A 15,272-nucleotide genomic window follows, 5' to 3' on the forward strand; every position below is an offset into this window, starting at 1 on the left:
TCTGCTGTGTGTTGCTCGCTAAGTGCTTCCCAAGCGTGTCCCTGCGGCTCCCCGCAGCGGGGCCGAAGCCCACCCTGTGCCAGGCACCGGCAGCAAGGAGCCCCCTTCCACAGCCCGGCCCCGACTCGGTCCCTGAGCACAGAGGAAGGGCTTTGCAAATCACCTGACACACAAGAACAGGAAAAACAAAAAACAAAAACAAAAACAAAAAACAACACTTTTTGTCGTGTTGTGAGCTTGATTAATTCCCCCCCTCGTTTGGTTATTTTGGTGTGAAACCAAGTTCTGTTTGGACCAGTCTCTCGCAGCATGCTCCAGCAGCTGTTTCTTCCGTCGCTCTTCGTTTCTTAATTTGCTGACAGCTTATTCCTAACCACCAGGCAGCAGGGAGGAGGCTCAGGAAACTGGCTTTTAGTCAGAAGAACTGAGTCTTTGGTGCTTCAAAACTTAGGGAAATATTTTGAACTTAGATAAATTCTCTCGTGCACCTAATAGTTAAAGGGACCTGAGCTGCTGCACCACGCTTCAGTGCTCTCCCCTGGCCAAAGCTCGTTCCTTACAGCCGCGAAAGCAGAGGTAATAGCAGTGCTCAGATCTAGATCATAAATGGCAAATTCTGCTAAATTAATGGGAATGGTCCAGAGGAGCAGTCCCGGCGTGCCATGGGGAGTCTGTCACCCTGTGGATCTGCAGATCAAAGAGCTGAATGAAACCTGCGCCCGGCGCATAGCTGTGGTGCCTCTGTGTGGAGCTGCCAGGCTGACCGCGGCGGCTGTGGTTAGCAGAGCGCCAGCTGGCTTTGCAGCGGAGCTGAAACGCTCCGAGGTGCAGAGATAACGCGGTCTGCTCCTCCAGCTGCTGAGAGTGGGCAGCGTGGCTCTGCTGGTTAGTGGGGACTGACACGGGCCAAGGAAAGCTGCTCTTCCCCAACACGGCGTGCACTCCTCAGGTCCCCAGCCAGCGCAGGACAAGTATCCGGGGGGTGTGGGGGGGACAATTCCAGCTTGCCCAGCTAGAGGGGGGTCCGTTCCTGCAGGATTCCCCAGGAGCTGCGTGAGCGTGCCCGTGGCAGCAGGCTCAGACCTCGGGACTCGCTCCGCACCGCGTGGAGGAAGCGGCACCCTCCTCACCCCGCTGCTGAGCGCAGCAATAGCGAAACCGGGCTCCGGCACGGTGCGAGGAGCCCTGCAGCAGCTGGGGGCTGAGCTGCAGCCGTGGAAAATACTCGGGGCTGGGTTTGTGCCTGGGATCCTGAGCGTCTGCAGGTGATGCCCGGTGTGCCCAGGGGTGCTGCAGGCACATGGATCCTCCCGGCGGTGTGGAGAAGGGGCACGCGCCCCTCGGGTCCATCCTGCTTGGGTGATTCCTCTGGGAATTGATGGTTTGCCCTGTAAAATGCAGGGGGATGCCCCTGTGAATAATGGAGGGAAGGCAACACTCAAGCCCGGGGTGGCTGGATCTGCCCTGGGACGTGTGGCTGCTCCAGCTGCCGGTGGGCTCGGGCTTTCCAGGGGGCACCAGACAGACAGAAACACTCCGGGGGCTCCCACCAGCCTCCTGCAGCCCTTCCTTACCCCTTCCCTAGCAGGTTGGTGGTGGTCACACTTAGCTTGTGCTCTCCTGACACCTACCACAAGTTGGGCACATTTGAAACAAAGGGAAAGGAAAAAAAGGCAGCCGGAGGATCCATCCTGTCTTCGACCTTCACTTCCTCCCTAGCCTTGGTGAGACGCAAGCAGCTGGAGGTGTTTGCCCCTCGCTGTTGTGAAGGATGGGGTGAAATCTTTCCAGCACCAACAGCCCCGTGCCAGCCACCGGGCTCAGAAGCAGCAACCTGTGGCCTTGAATCCTACAGCCTGGAGCATCCCTGGCTTGGCTTTTCCCTGAATGAGGGCTGTTTTGACCCTAAAAAATACTCAGTGCCCAGACCCAAACCCCCTCTGAAGCACCAGGCTTATACAAGAGTTCAGTTGGTGTTATGACAGCGAGATCCTTATCGTCTGATATGCCGTAATTATGATAGGGCAGAGAGGAACTTGTTTGCCCCGTCGTGTCGAAACACGCTGCGTAACGCATGAGAAATCCTGGCAAGCCCTGCCTGGTGCTGAGCTGCATCCCCAGCATCCCAGCCACGCTCCGGCTCCCCTGGGGAGCTCCAGGAGGCGAGGGCAAGTGGTGTCCCTGCCACCCCCACCTCCTTTTTGTCCCAATTCCAGGTCAGGCTGCTCCACACCATCCCATCCGGCACCTCCCCAGGGTTCGAGGTGTCCCCCAAAAGCTGCAGGGTGCACGGGGAGGGCCACCTCCGTGCCTCTCCCCTGGGGCGGATGGAGAGGGGACACCTCTGGGTGCTCCCCGCACCCGGCCACGTGCCCGGCACCGGCACCACCGAGGGGCCTGAGGCAGTGGCTGCGACCGGTGCGGCGGGGGCAGCGGGTTCACGTCACGCCTGATGCCCCCCCCTCGGTACCCCGGGAGGGAAGCGGTGCCCCCCGGGAGCCTCGTGCCGCGCCGTCCCCTTGCCGGGGTTATATCTGGCGCCGCATTTGCATCGCAGCGAGCCGGCGCACCTGGGCGGCCGGCGAAATCCTCGGGGGAGCGAGAGTGCAGGGGGCAGCTGGCAGTCGTCACACGCGGGGAAAGGAAAGTCCCGGCAGACGATTGTTTATAGCAGAGCCTGCTTCCCTCCCCGGGGCTGAGCCCCCACCCTGCGCCCGTGGTGGCTGGGGTGGGATGGGGACGATGCTCCGTGGCCGGGCCCTGGCTCCTTGGCTCCTGTTGGTGCCCCGGAGCCAGCTCACACCAGCTCCAGATTTGCCCTCCTGCTGCTCTGTCCCCCCCTTCCCACATCAGCTGGAAGTGAGACTGGGTATGACCTTGGGGGGGGTGCAAGGCTTGTGGACACCCCCAGCTCTGCTACGAGGGGCTTTGGGGCCGATCCTGCACCCCCCTCCTTGGGATCTGCCCCATTGCTGCTTCCTCGGGGCCAGGGGCATCCCTTGGGTCCTGACCTCCCTCTGCCCCATTCCCTGCGGCTCTGTGCTGCTGAGCTGCACCCGGGGGCCCCCCCTCGCTGCTCCCTGGGGCCAAATGCAGCCCCCCCCGTCCCTGCCCCCCGGAGCGGAGAAAGTTAGTCAAATCTGCAGAAACCGCAGCAGGGGGAGGCTGCGTCTCTGTCGCCGGCTTTGATGTCACCCCTGCACGTCCCGCAGGTGCTGCGCCGTTGCCATAACCACGGGGGGGCCGTTGTCCCCACGGCCGCTTTGTCATTAACTTGAGCGAGATGTGTGTGTGTGTGTGTGTGTGTGACAGAGGGGGGGGGAAATCATGAAAAAAAAAAAAAAAAAAAAAAAAAAAAGCACATTTCCCCCTCCATCCTGTCCCCAGAGTGCCAGGAACCATCCGGACCCGGGGGGGGCCACGTGCGTGGCACGGGCCAGGACCTGGTGCCCGGTGCCCGGTGCTGAGGCTGCTGCCAGCCCCAGGGGGCTGCTGGTGGTTGGGGGATTTTGGGGAGGGGGCTGCCCTGCGTGCCCCCACCCCGCGTGCATCCCTGCACCATCCTGCACCCGCCGGGAAGCGCGGTGGGAGCCAGGAAGGCTTCTGAGAAGCGCGGCGCTGAACCATGCCGGGGCCTCCCTGCGGTTTCCCCCTGCGCTCACCTCCCGGGCGCAGTCACGCCAAGCGCCCACACGCCAGCGCCCCGCGCCCAGGGTTGCTGCTTCCCCCCCCCTTTTTTGCTACATCCCCCCCCCCACCCCTTTCCCCTTCCCCGCCGTCCCAGCACCCACCCCGCCGTGCACGCTGCACCCACCCTGCACCCGCAGCTGCTCTGCACCAGCCCCTGCGCCGTGCACCCACCCTGCACCCTGCGGACGCGCCGTGCACCCCGTGCACCCCGTGCACCCAGCTCCCGGCCCTGCAGCAGCTCCTGCACCCTCTGCACCCAGCAGCCAGCCCGGCAGTGCGGTGTTGCAGCCCCCCTACACCCCCCCATGTCCCCCTCCTGATGTCCCAGTGCTGTGGGGCTCGGCGCAGGATGGCACAAGGGGGTGGGCCAAGCTCCCCCATCGCCTGGGACCCCCGCACCAATTCCAACCCCACAGCAGGGGCTGCGGGGAGGAGGTCACAGCCTCCACTGGTGGCTGAGGGAGGCTGGTGGGGTGGGGGGGTCGTGGCATTGCATGCCCAGGGGGTGTAGGGGCTGGGCAAGGAGAGCCAGGTGCCCCCGGGGAAGGGGGCAACGAGGCGAGGAGAGGGGAGAGGGGGGGGGGCAGCTGCCAGCCCTTCCCAGCCCCGTCACGGCCGCTGCACTCTTGGAGGAAGCCGCTGCGCTTTTTCACCCGGCGCTGGTTAAAAATACCACTCCCGATTTTAATACGGCCGCCGTGGGTGCTATTTCGGGGCCGGGAGCAGGAAGTGAAACCGCGCGGGTCCTGGCCCCGCTTGCCCCTCGCCACCGTGCAGCCCCCCCACCCCGCCACCCCAAACACCTCCCTGGACCACCCCTCGGGGCCCGCGGGCGTTATTTGAAGCCCAGCAGCCGGGCGCCCGCCTGCACCTTCTGGGCCTTCCAGCGCAGCAGGCGGATGGCGCGGAGGCCGAGCCGCAGCACGGCGTCGTACTTGAAGACCAGCTTGTAGAAGGCGTCGGTCATCAGGGCACCGCTGGGGTCGGCGTGTTTCAGCGCGGCCATCGGCGTGTACGCCGCGTTGGTCTGGTGCCGGAAAGGTGGCCGGGCCGCCTCGATCACCCGCAGAGTGTGCTGCACACGGGGACGTCACTGAGCCCCTCCTGACCCCGTCACCTCCTTGACCCCATCCTTGTTTCCGTCCCCAATCCCAGTCCCAGGCTCTCTTCAGCCCTAGCCCATCATCTCCATCCCCATCCTCATCCCCACTGCCATCCCATTCCCATCCCCATCATCCCCATTCCCACCCTCATCCCTGTTTCCATCCCATTCCCATCCCCATCACCGCCATCCCTATCCCCATCCCATCCCCATCATCTCCATCCCCATCCTATCCCCATTTCCACCCCATTCCCATCTCCATCTCATTTCCATTCCCATCCTATCCCCATTTCCATCCCATTCCCATCTCCATCTCCATCCCATCTCCATCCCATCTCCATCCCTACCATCTCCATCCCCATCCTATCCCCATTTCCACCCCATTCCCATCCCATCCCATTCCCATCTCCTTCCCCATCCCATCCCCATCATTTCCATCCCCATCCCATCCCCATTCCCATCCCGTCCCCATCTCTATCCCCAGCAGGGCTCAGCACCAGGGGACCTCAGGGTCAGGAAGGAGCCAGCCCAGGCGATCCAGCTGTGATCACTGCTCCTCATTAGCACTAATTGAGCTCTCATGGCCAGCCCAGCCCACCCGGGCAGGTGCACCCATCACCTCCGCGATGTCCTCGGGGCTCTGCCCCAGGCTGGCGAAGACGTCCTTGGAGTTCCTCAGGTAGAGCTTGGTGAAGATCTCGGCGGTCTCGGGGTCAGTCTGCGAGTAGTCTGCGCGCTCGGCCTCCTCGTACACCTTGGCCTCGAACTCCGTCGTCACCGGCCCCGGCTCCACCAGGCTGATGCTGCCAGGGGAGGGGGCTCTGGGGATGCTGGTGGCTGAGCATCCCCCCCTCCTCGGCCCCTCCACCCACCCCGGGCACTCACGCCACGTTGAAGCGCAGCGCCTGCACCACCAGGCTCTCGCAGAAGCCCTCCACGGCGAATTTGGAGGCAGCGTAGACGTCGTTGAAGACGATGCCTGGGTGAGGAGGGGGCTGGTGGGGCCGTGCTGGCAGGGCAGGACCCCCCCTGGATGCCCCGGTCCCCCCCCGTACCCTGCAGCCCCATGACGCTGCTGATGACCACGATGTGGCCGCTGCGGCGCCGCTTCATGTCGGGCAGCACCTCCTTCACCAGGCGGACGAGGCCGAAGAAGTTGGTGTCCATCAGGCCCTGCATGGCGGCCAGGCTCTGGCACTCCAGGGGCCCGATCATCCCCACGCCGGCGTTGCTGACTGCGGGCAGGAGGGGCATCAGGACCGGGCGGGGGTCCTCGGTGCCCGGGGGGTGCCCAGCAGGGTGTCCCCGTGGCACAGGGTGTCCCCATGGCACAGGGTGTCCTTGGCACAGGGTGTTCCCTTGGCACTGTCCCCATGGCACAGGGTGTCCCCGTGGCACAGGGTGTCCCCATGGCACAGGGTGTCCCCGTGGCACAAGGTGTCCTTGGCACAGGGTGTCCCCTTGGCGGTGTCCCCATGGCACAGGGTGTCCCCATGGCACAGGGTGTTCCCTTGGCACTGTCCCCATGGCACAGGGTGTACCCATGGCACAAGGTGTCCTTGGCACAGGGTGTCCCCTTGGCACTGTCCCCATGGTACAAGGTGTCCCCTTGGCACAGGGTGTCCTTGGCACAGGGTGTCCCCTTGGCACAGGGTGTCCTTGGCACAAAGGGCCCCCGGTGCAGGGTGTCCCTACCGTGGAGGGTCCCCAGCACATGGGGTACCCCTGGCCCAGAGCTCCCTGCTGTGTGGGGTGTCCCTGGCACAGAGGGTCCCCAGCACTGGGAGCATGGAAGGTCGCTGGAGCACGGAGGGTCCCCAGAGCATGGGGTAAGCACCACGCGGGGTGCTCCTGGCGCATGGGGTGACCCCAACACCGAGGGTCCCTGGTGCACGGCACGTCCCCAAGACCCCACAGCTGCAGGGTGCCGGTGGGACACACGGGACCAGGGGGCTGAGGCTCACCCAGGACATCGACGTGGCGCCCGGGGATGCTGTCGAGGCAGGCGCGGATGGAGCCCTCGTCGCACACGTCCAGCTGCTTGATCTCCAGCGTCCTGCCCAGCGCCGACCCCGCCGCCGCCACCAGAGCCCCGCTCCGAGACACGTTCCTCACCGTGGCGATGACTGGGGGCACAGGGGGCTCAATCCCGGTGCAGGGAACCCCCAAATCCCGGTGCGGGACCCCCCCCCCAGGCTCACCTCGGAAGCGGCGCTGCTTGTCCCGTGCCAGCCGCACGGCCAGCGCCAGCCCGATGCCGGAGGAGCAGCCGGTGATCAGCACCGTCCTAGGAGCCATGGCAGGGTCCTGGCCTCGCTCCCCAGCCCCAAGGCTTTAATAGCAGCTGCCCCCCCCCAAATCCTGGCCTTTAATCCCCCACTGTCCGCTATTAATCCCCCCCAACCCTCCCAGCCCAGGGATTTGTAGGGCCGCGTGGCTGAGCCGCACGTGGTGCCCGGGGCGCACAGAGGGGTCTTTGTGCGGGGTCCTGGGGCACTGCGGGGACACAGAGGGTGTGGGGACACTGCCAGCCACGTGCCTGGACACGGAGGGGGTGGCAGATACAGCCCCCCCCCCTACAAACACCCCCTGGATGTGCACGGCTTCTGATTTGTTTGACTTGGGAGAGGGAGAAACGGCAGCTCTGAAAAAATAACCTTTATTCTCACTGGTATAAAACACATCACAGTTCAACTGGCCTTGTGGGGACGTGGTGGGGGACATGGTGGGGACCCCCCCCCCGCTCCCAAACCCTGCTCCTGTGGGGTGGGGGGAAGGGCTGCAGACCCCTGAACCCGCTGAGCTTCGGGGTGAGGGGTCTGCGGCCAGGGGTCCCGTGGGGACGGAGGGGCCCGGCACCGGGAGGGGGGAGAAAGTGCATGAGTGTGGGGGCACCGGGGTGCGGGGGGCGCTGGGGGAGCCCCCTCACCCCTGAGCTCACTGCTCTGAGCTGTGCCGGCTGTGCCGTGCCGGCTACGCCGAACCACCAGCAGTGCCATGGGGTGCTGAGCCGTGCCGAGCCGTGCCGAGCCGTGCCAGCAGTGCCATGGGGTGCCGAGCCGTGCCAGCAGTGCCACGGGGTGCCGAGCTGTGCCAGCAGTGCCACGGGGTGCCGAGCTTTGCCGTGCCGAGCCGGGGTGTGCCGGCGGTGCCGGGCTCAGAGCGCCACGCAGGTGCAGTAGTGCCGCAGCTTGCAGGGCAGGATGCCGCGGTTGATCTGGTGGAACTCCACGAGCTGGATGAGGTCGGCGAAGCGGGTCTGCCCGTCGTCCATGGTGAAGTAGAGCCGTCCTTCCTCCTCGCTCTGCCGGGCAGGCGCAGCTCAGGCCTGGTCAGTGTGTCCCCCCCCAAAAAAAACCCTCCCCAACTCCCCCCCCTTCTCCAGCCGCGGCACTCACCGGCAGGATGAGATAGTGCTTGACTTTCTGCAGGTGGCACAGGGACAGGACGAAGCCCTTGGGGTTGCGCTGGCTCTCCCGCACCAGGAACACACTGCGAGCCCCGGAGCGGTGTCACCCCACGGCCCCGGGGCTCCCGGTGACACCCCCAGGGTCCCCAATCCCCCCCCCCCGACACCCTCTGGGGCTCTATCCCCCCACCCCCCTGCTCCCAGACCCCCTAACTCCCCTACGAGCCCTATATGCGCTGTGGGACCCTATAACCCTCAGGGGCTGCATGTGCCCCAGGGGTCCCGTACCCCCCCAAGACCCCCAGAGCCTCCCCAGTCCGTACCCATCCACCAGCCCCTGGCGGCCGATGAGCTGCTGGGTGTCCTCCCGCGAGATGCGCCCGTGGAACCAGGGCTGGGTGCGGTGGATGGCTGCGGGGACGGGAGAGGGGTGTCAGGTAGGACCCCCCCATAAGGCAGGGACCCCCGGCGGGGGGGTTCCGTGCCCCCCAACCCCATTCTGAGGCCCGTGGTGGGCTCTGCTCACCGGCGCTGAGCGGGGAGGTCTGGCAGGCAGCCGGCAGGCTGTAGCGGTGCGTCGTCTTCTTCTGGCCATGCGAAGCCAAAAGCGGGTGTGAGTGGGTGTGTGGGGGGGGTTCCCCGCTCCCCCCAAAGCCCCCACTCACCCTCCAGGCTTGTGCCTCCTCCAACGCCGCCGTCAGCACCTCGCTGGGGTTCTCGATCACCCGCCCCGTGCACCCCGAGAAGTCCATGGCCACCAGCGCGTTGTCCGACACGCTCCGCTGCGGGGACGGCGAGAGGGGGCTGGTGGCAGCCGGGGGGCCGGGGGGAGCCCCCCATGGCACAGGAGCTGTGCTGGGGGCCGGGGGGGCACTCACCAGGGCCGTGGGGCCGATCCAGGGGGGTTGGCTCAGCCGGGCCTGAGCTTGCTGGTAGTTACGGTAGAGCTGCATGCCGTACTGGGGGGCGGCACCGTGAGTGGGGGGTCCCGTGGGACAGGGGGAGAGCGACCCCCACCCCAAAAAAAAAACAGGAATGGGGGCACCCCCCCTGTGTCTTTGCTGGCTCAGAGAGGGGGGCATCCCACTGGCAGCCCCTCATCATGGGGGTATCTCCAGCATCCCCCAGTACCCCCCAGTACTCTCCAGCACCCCTCAGCACCCCGCGGCATCCTCCAGCATCCCCCAGCACCCTCAGCACCCCATTACACTCCACACCCCCGCTACAGGGACCCCGAGCACCCTCCTGGGGGGGCCGGGGCTCACCTTGAAGAGGCGGAAAGCTGCCATCCAGCAGGTCCGGCTCTGCTCGTCCTCGCTGCACAGCAGCTTCAGGCCCTTCGTGCCGCTGCGCACCTTGTAGGGCTGCGGGGAGAGGACAGAACCATCACAGGGCAGCCCCCCCTGACCCCTCCCCATGTCCCTGTCACCCCTTGGGGGGCAGAGACCCTTTGGCAGAGCTGGCTGAGGCGCCCAGAGGGGCCGCACCTTGATGCAGAAGCCGAACTCGGTGGGCGTCCCGTAGTGCTTCTTGCCCTGCGTCACGTAGTAGATGTTGGACTCGGTGAGGTCGGCGAAGTACTGCAGGTGCCGGGGGTCCTGGGGCCGGGGAGGGGGCGTCAGGGGCCGCCCCCCCCCCGCTGCCCCCAGGGTCGGGGCACCCTGACCCACCCCTCACCTTGGACGTGCCCTTGGTGGAGTAGTAGAGCCCCGAGCGGCGCAGGGAGAAGTAGAAACGCTTCCAGACCTTGCGGCCGGCCTCACGCAGCTGCAGGAAGCCCTGGACCTCGGGGCAGCTCCCGGAGTTCAGGAAGTTCTGGGGGGGAGGCCAGGGCTGAGGGGTGGCCGGGCACGGTGGGGGCCCCATGGCACGGTCGGGTCCCCATGGTATGGTTGGGTCCCCATGGCACGGTTAGGTCCCAATGACACAGTCGGGTCCCTATGGCACGGTTGGGTCCCCATGGCACAGTTTTGTCCCCATGGCACAATCAGGTCCCCATGGCATGGTCCCAATGACACGGTTGTGTCCCCATGGCACAGTTGGGTCCCCAAGGCATGGTTGGGTCCCTACGGTGTGGTTGAGTCCCCATGGCACGGGCGGGTCCCCATGGCACAGTTTTGTCCCCATGGCACAGTTGTGTCCCCATGGCACAGTCGGGTCCACATGGCACGGTTGGGTCCCCATGGCACAGTTTTGTCCCCATGGCACAGTTGTGTCCCCATGGCACAGTCGGGTCCACATGGCACGGTTGGGTCCCCATGGCACAGTTGTGTCCCCAAGGCATGGTTGTGTCCCCATGGCACAGTCGGGTCCCCATGGCATGGTTGGGTCCCCATGGCACAGTTTTGTCCCCATGGCACAATCAGGTCCCCATGGCACGGTTAGGTTCCAACGACACAGTTGGGTCCCCAAGGTATGGTTGGGTCCCTACGGTGTGGTTGTGTCCCCATGGCACATTTGGGTCCCCATGGCACAGTTGTGTCCCCATGGCATGGTTGTGTCCCCAAGGCACGGTTGTGTCCCCATGGCACAGTTGTGTCCCCAAGGCACGGTTGTGTCCCCACGGCACATTCGGGTCCCCACAACACATCCTGGCACGGTGTCCCCATACCTGGATGAGCTCCGAGTGCGCCATGCTCTTGTTCGCCTCCAGGCAGCTGGACACCATCACCTCGGGGAAGAGCGACTGCTGGGGAGGACGAGCGAGGGGGTCAGGGGGGGCTCTGCGGCTCCCTCCCCACGTGGGGCATCCAGGTGTCCCCCCCCCCCACGTACCGCGTTGCTCTTGAAGAGCTCGTACTTGGCGAAGTTCTTGCGGAAGACGAAGCGGCTGTCGGCGCCCAGGGGCCACGCGCTCTGCACCTCCACCACCGACTCGTGGTCCTCCAGGCAGCGCTCTGCGGGGTCAGGGTGGGTGGGTGGGGGGCTCAGCAAGACGGCGGGGGCCAACCCCGTGCCGTGCCGTGCCGAGCCGTGCCGTGTCACCTGGGCCACTCACCCAGGGCCAGGTGCTGGTGCAGCTCCACCAGGGCCCAGCTGTGGTCGTGCAGCGCGTGCGTCCTCTGCACCAGCATCTCGCAGAGCTGCCGCGCCGTGGTGCCCGCCGACACCTCCAGCGAGCGGCACGACCCGTCCTCGCTGAACACCTTCACCAGCTGCAAGGAGGGGGGGCACGGAGGCCGTCAGGACCCCCGTTACCCCACCGGGAACCCCCACCACCCGCCCTGACCCCACTGTTGCCCCCCCCCCGGCACTCACGTGGCAGGTGCCTTCGCGAGGGGGTCCCTGGGGGAGGCTGCTGAGGATGGGCGAGTTGGAGGGGCTGCAGAGCTCGGGGAAGGGGTTGGGGATGCAGGGCAGCGACGAGGCACGCGGCTCCTCCTCCGCCGGTGGCCGGCTGCGGGGCAGAAATGGGCTGAGCCCCCCTGCCCGTGCCCCCCACCTGCCCCGTGCCATGGGGCCGAGCCCCCCCCCACCCCCCCAGCACCCACCTGCTGCCCTGGATGAAGAGGGGCTGCGAGCGCCTGAGGTCGGCGGCGGGCGGCCCCTCGCCCGCGTCCCCCTCCTGCTCCGTGCCGCCCGCCCCGGGGGGCTCCCGGAGGCCGCTCTGCTGGGCCCCCCCGTCCATGGCATCATCTGGGGGGCAGAGAGCGGGGGCTGCAGCCGGTGGCGCCGGGGGGCTGCCCACCCTGGCACCCCCCTGCCCGCTGGGTGATGAGCACCTTGAGTTCAGCGTGGGGGTGATGCAGCAGTGCCCTGCCTGCCCCCCCCAACCCCCCCAGGACCCTGCCCGCCCCCACAGGGGGTCTGCAAGCCCCCGGTGCCTCCGTCCGCATCCCGATGGCGTTGGCACCGCGAGCAGGGGACGCAACCCTGTGGGGAGCACAACCCCATACGAGACACCCGAGAATCCCCCCCCCAAGCATCCCCACGCGGGATGGTGGCCCGGTGTCACCTGGCGGTGGGCAAACTGGGCTGAACTGGGCTAAACTGGGCTGAGCTGGGCGAGACTGGCCGAGCTGGATGAATTGGCCTGGGCTGAACTGGGCTGCGGCGAGGGGGTGCCAAACCGTGCCGAACCGTGCCACGCCGTGCCAAACTGTGCCAAACCGTGCCGAACTGTGCCAAACCGTGCCAAACCGTGCCAAAACGTGCCGTGCCGTGCTGGTGGAGCCTCCAGTTTGGCCCAGCCCCGCCACCACCTCGGGTCCGGCCAAACCAGTTCAGGCGGCCGCTCCCAGCTCCACCTCACCGCGCTGGCATCCGCGCCGGGGCGGCCGCGCCGGGGCCGGGGGCGAGGAGCCGGCGCCCGCCGTGGGAACGGCCCCCAACCCCCCCCGGGGCACGGCCCCCCGCCGCGCTGAGCCGCCCTCGCCCCCAGCCCGGTGCCCGGTGCCAGCACCCACGCGCCCAGGGTGCTCCGCTCGGGGGGACGCGGGGACACGGCCACGCTCCGGATGGGCATGGCACGGTTTGGCACGGCTTGGCACAGTTTGGCACGGCCTGGCATGGCCTGGCACGGCTTGGCACAGCTTGGCACAGCCTGGCACAGCTCGGCACGGCCGGGCACGCACTGCCCGGGACAGGCAGGGGCAAGCTGAGCCCGGCCGTGCCGGACGCGCACGCGGCACACGTAACACACGCGCGGTGCCCGCGGCCGCAACCGGTGGCACCGGGAAGGGGGACACTGGGGGGGGGAAACCGGGGCCGTGCTCTCGCCGCCGTGCCACACCGGGGCCGGGTTAATCATTCACCCGGCCCCACAAACACCTCCCGGCGGCGCGGGGTCCAAGTCCACGGCCAGGCGGGCACCGGGCCCCTGCCTGCAGGGTGCCAAGGCACCGAGGAGCTGAGGTGTACGGGGCCACCGCTGTCCCCATCCCCGTCCCCATCCCCGTCCCCATCCCCGTCCCCATCCCCATCCCCATCCCTGTCCCCATCCCTGTCCCCATCCCTGTCCCCATCCCCGTCACCACCCTGCTGGCTCGGGACCCTCCTCTGCATCCCCTCTCCCCAAAACGCAGCCAGGTCCCTGCCACCTCCCCGGGGTGGGGACATGGGGACGCAGCGAGGGTGCTGGAGGGGGTCCCGGCCACCCCAGGCCACGCGTGGGGTGTGAGGGCCGGGCTGGAGGGGCTGGGGGGTAACGGGATGGCTGGGGACCCCACAGGGCCCCGTGGCACCACAAGTCACCTCAATGCCAGCCCTGCCCGGTGGCCTGGTCCCCGTGGCCACGATGGTGAGGTGACAGCACTGGGGGGACACGGGGTGTCCCTGGGGTCTGGGACAAACCGGGGGGACCAAGGCTTTGTCCTATGGGGCAGGGTTCCCAAGGCCACCGGGGTTAAGGGACAGGCTGTGAGGGCCACCAGGGTTATAGGGCAGGGTTCCCAACGTCACCGCTGTTAAGGGACAGGTTGCCAGGGCCACCAGGGTTAAAGGGATGGGATCCCAGGGCCACCGGGATGGAAGGGAGAGGGTCCCAGGGCCACCAGGGCTGTGGGGTAGTGGGACTGGGACCATCAGGGTTATAGGACCGGGTCCTGAGGTCACCAGCACCATAGGACAGGGTTTCCAGGGCCACCAGGGTTTGGGGACGGGGTCTGAGGGCCGCCAGGTTTAAGGGACAGGATCCCAAAGCCATCACCAATAGGGGATGGGGTCCGAGGCCCACCGAGGCTATGGGGACGGGGTCCCAGAGCCCCCAACCTGCAGGCAGAGACCCCAAAAACCCCCGGTGCCGTGCAACCACGATCCCCGCGTCTCCGAGGCGTTGACGGCGGAGGAGGAAGAAGAGGAGCTGGGAGGAAGACGGGAAGGAAAGGACGGAGAAACGGGGACAGGGGGGGAGGACAGGGCCGGTAACCGGTGGTCCTAGGGCACGGGGACCCCCACCCTGATCCCGTTCCTACCTGCAGCGCCCGCCGCGTCCCGCCACCCTCCCGCCGGACCGGGCATTCCTGTTTTTCCCCCGGTTTTATCTACCTGCGCCAGCGCCCGCCCCCGGCCTGACATCACGGCACCGGGGCGGCCACGGCCCCACGGCCCCCACCCGGTTCGTGGGGGGCGTCCCCCCCCTCCCCAAATCCCCCCCCTAACCGGGGATGGCGAGTTTCCTACAAGGCACCGGGGTGACCCCAAGACCAACGGGGTCCGGGTGTCCCGTGGCCCGCAGGGTGCTGGATCTGCCCCACGGCACCGGGGGGGCACCGGTGGGTGGTGTGTGTGGGGGGTCCCCAACCCCCGTGGGACCCCCGTGTGTGGGGCTGGAGAGCGGGGAGGGGGTCCCAGGGGGATGCGCGGGGGTCCCGTGGGGGATTCAGGGGGGAGAAGGGCGCTGAGCATCCCCGTGGGTGTCTGTGGGGTCACGGTTTGGGGGTGTGGGTGGCCCACGGGGGTCGGTGGGCACCCGTGGAGCTGGGGGGGTCCTCGTGGGGGGGGGGGTTCCGTGGGGAATGGGGGGTCCCAGTGGGGAAAGGGGGGTCCCCGTGGGGAAAGGGGGTCGCCCCATGTGCTGTGGGAGGCCCTGTGGGGTGGCTGTGTCCTTTTGGGGTCCGTGCGCCCCCCCTCGTGGGGTCTGCGCGTGGCCCCCCCGTGGGGTCCGTGAGCCCCAATAGGGCTGCGGGGGTCCCCATATGGGGGGGTCCCCATGGGTATAGTGGGTCGCCCCGCATCCCGTGGGAGCCCCTGTGGGGTGGAGGTGTCCCCGTGGGGTCTGCGTGTCCCCGTGGGGTCCCCGTGGGGTCCCCGTGGGGTCCGTGGCTCTGTCCCCGGAGGGGGCTCGGGGGTCCCCGTGGGGTGCTGGGGGTCCCCTGAGGTCACGGAGGCTCCAGAGGGGCCCCCAGAGGAGGATGGGGGGGTCTCGGGGGGGGGGTTCCGAGATCTGCGTGGGCTCCGTGGGGCTGCCGTGACTCCGGGGGGGCCCCGTGGGCTGCGTGGGGGCCCCGTGGGGGTCCCGTGGGGGGGTCTCACGGGGGACAGGGGGGGTTTGAGGGACCCTGTGGGACCTCAAGGCTCCCATAAGGCTCCCACGGGGCTCCCACGGGGCGTGGGGACCGGGGGGGGGAGCCC

The 15,272-nt window shown here is 67.4% G+C and overlaps 2 protein-coding genes across 3 annotated transcripts; both read right to left on the bottom strand.

Annotated features, from left to right (window-relative positions):
* Positions 1–4,525: 4,525 nt before the first annotated feature.
* Positions 4,526–7,090, bottom strand: LOC311423100 (retinol dehydrogenase 8-like; the record flags this gene model as incomplete). Its single annotated transcript, XM_084496709.1, has 6 exons — positions 4,526–4,765; positions 5,412–5,595; positions 5,678–5,771; positions 5,848–6,027; positions 6,757–6,918; positions 6,994–7,090. 6 exons carry the CDS (start codon positions 7,088–7,090, stop codon positions 4,526–4,528), a joined length of 957 nt encoding a protein of 318 aa, XP_084352835.1.
* A 345-nt stretch (positions 7,091–7,435) lies between these two features.
* Positions 7,436–14,432, bottom strand: GRB7 (growth factor receptor bound protein 7). Of its 2 annotated transcripts, none has more exons than XM_084496415.1 (15): positions 14,114–14,432; positions 11,693–11,837; positions 11,460–11,598; positions 11,200–11,356; positions 10,977–11,098; positions 10,813–10,890; positions 9,879–10,016; positions 9,689–9,799; positions 9,467–9,565; positions 9,080–9,160; positions 8,867–8,983; positions 8,728–8,788; positions 8,525–8,612; positions 8,191–8,284; positions 7,436–8,096 (listed from the first exon to the last, which is right to left on the bottom strand). In XM_084496415.1, the coding sequence occupies exons 1-15, from the start codon at positions 14,214–14,216 to the stop codon at positions 7,950–7,952; spliced, it is 1,680 nt and encodes a 559-aa protein (XP_084352541.1). In that variant the 5' UTR covers positions 14,217–14,432; the 3' UTR covers positions 7,436–7,949. The 2 variants fall into 2 exon arrangements, with proteins under 2 accessions (XP_084352541.1, XP_084352542.1); XM_084496416.1 differs by lacking the exon at positions 14,114–14,432 and adding an exon at positions 12,157–12,178.
* Positions 14,433–15,272: the final 840 nt, after the last annotated feature.

Source organism: Aythya ferina, assembly GCF_964211825.1.
Source record: "Aythya ferina genome assembly, chromosome: 23".
In the NCBI taxonomy this organism is placed as follows: Eukaryota; Metazoa; Chordata; class Aves; order Anseriformes; family Anatidae; genus Aythya; species Aythya ferina.

Coding starts and splice junctions, on each gene's coding strand:
- GRB7 (XM_084496415.1), bottom strand. CDS start 14,216: ATGTCAGGCCGGGGGCGGGCGCTGGCGCAGGTAGATAAAACCGGGGGA. Junction 9,566..9,688: donor AGTTCGGCTTCTGCATCAAG/GTGCGGCCCCTC, acceptor CTCTCCCCGCAG/CCCTACAAGGTGCGCAGCGG. Junction 9,161..9,466: donor CAGCTTTCCGCCTCTTCAAG/GTGAGCCCCGGC, acceptor GCCGCCCCCCAG/TACGGCATGCAGCTCTACCG.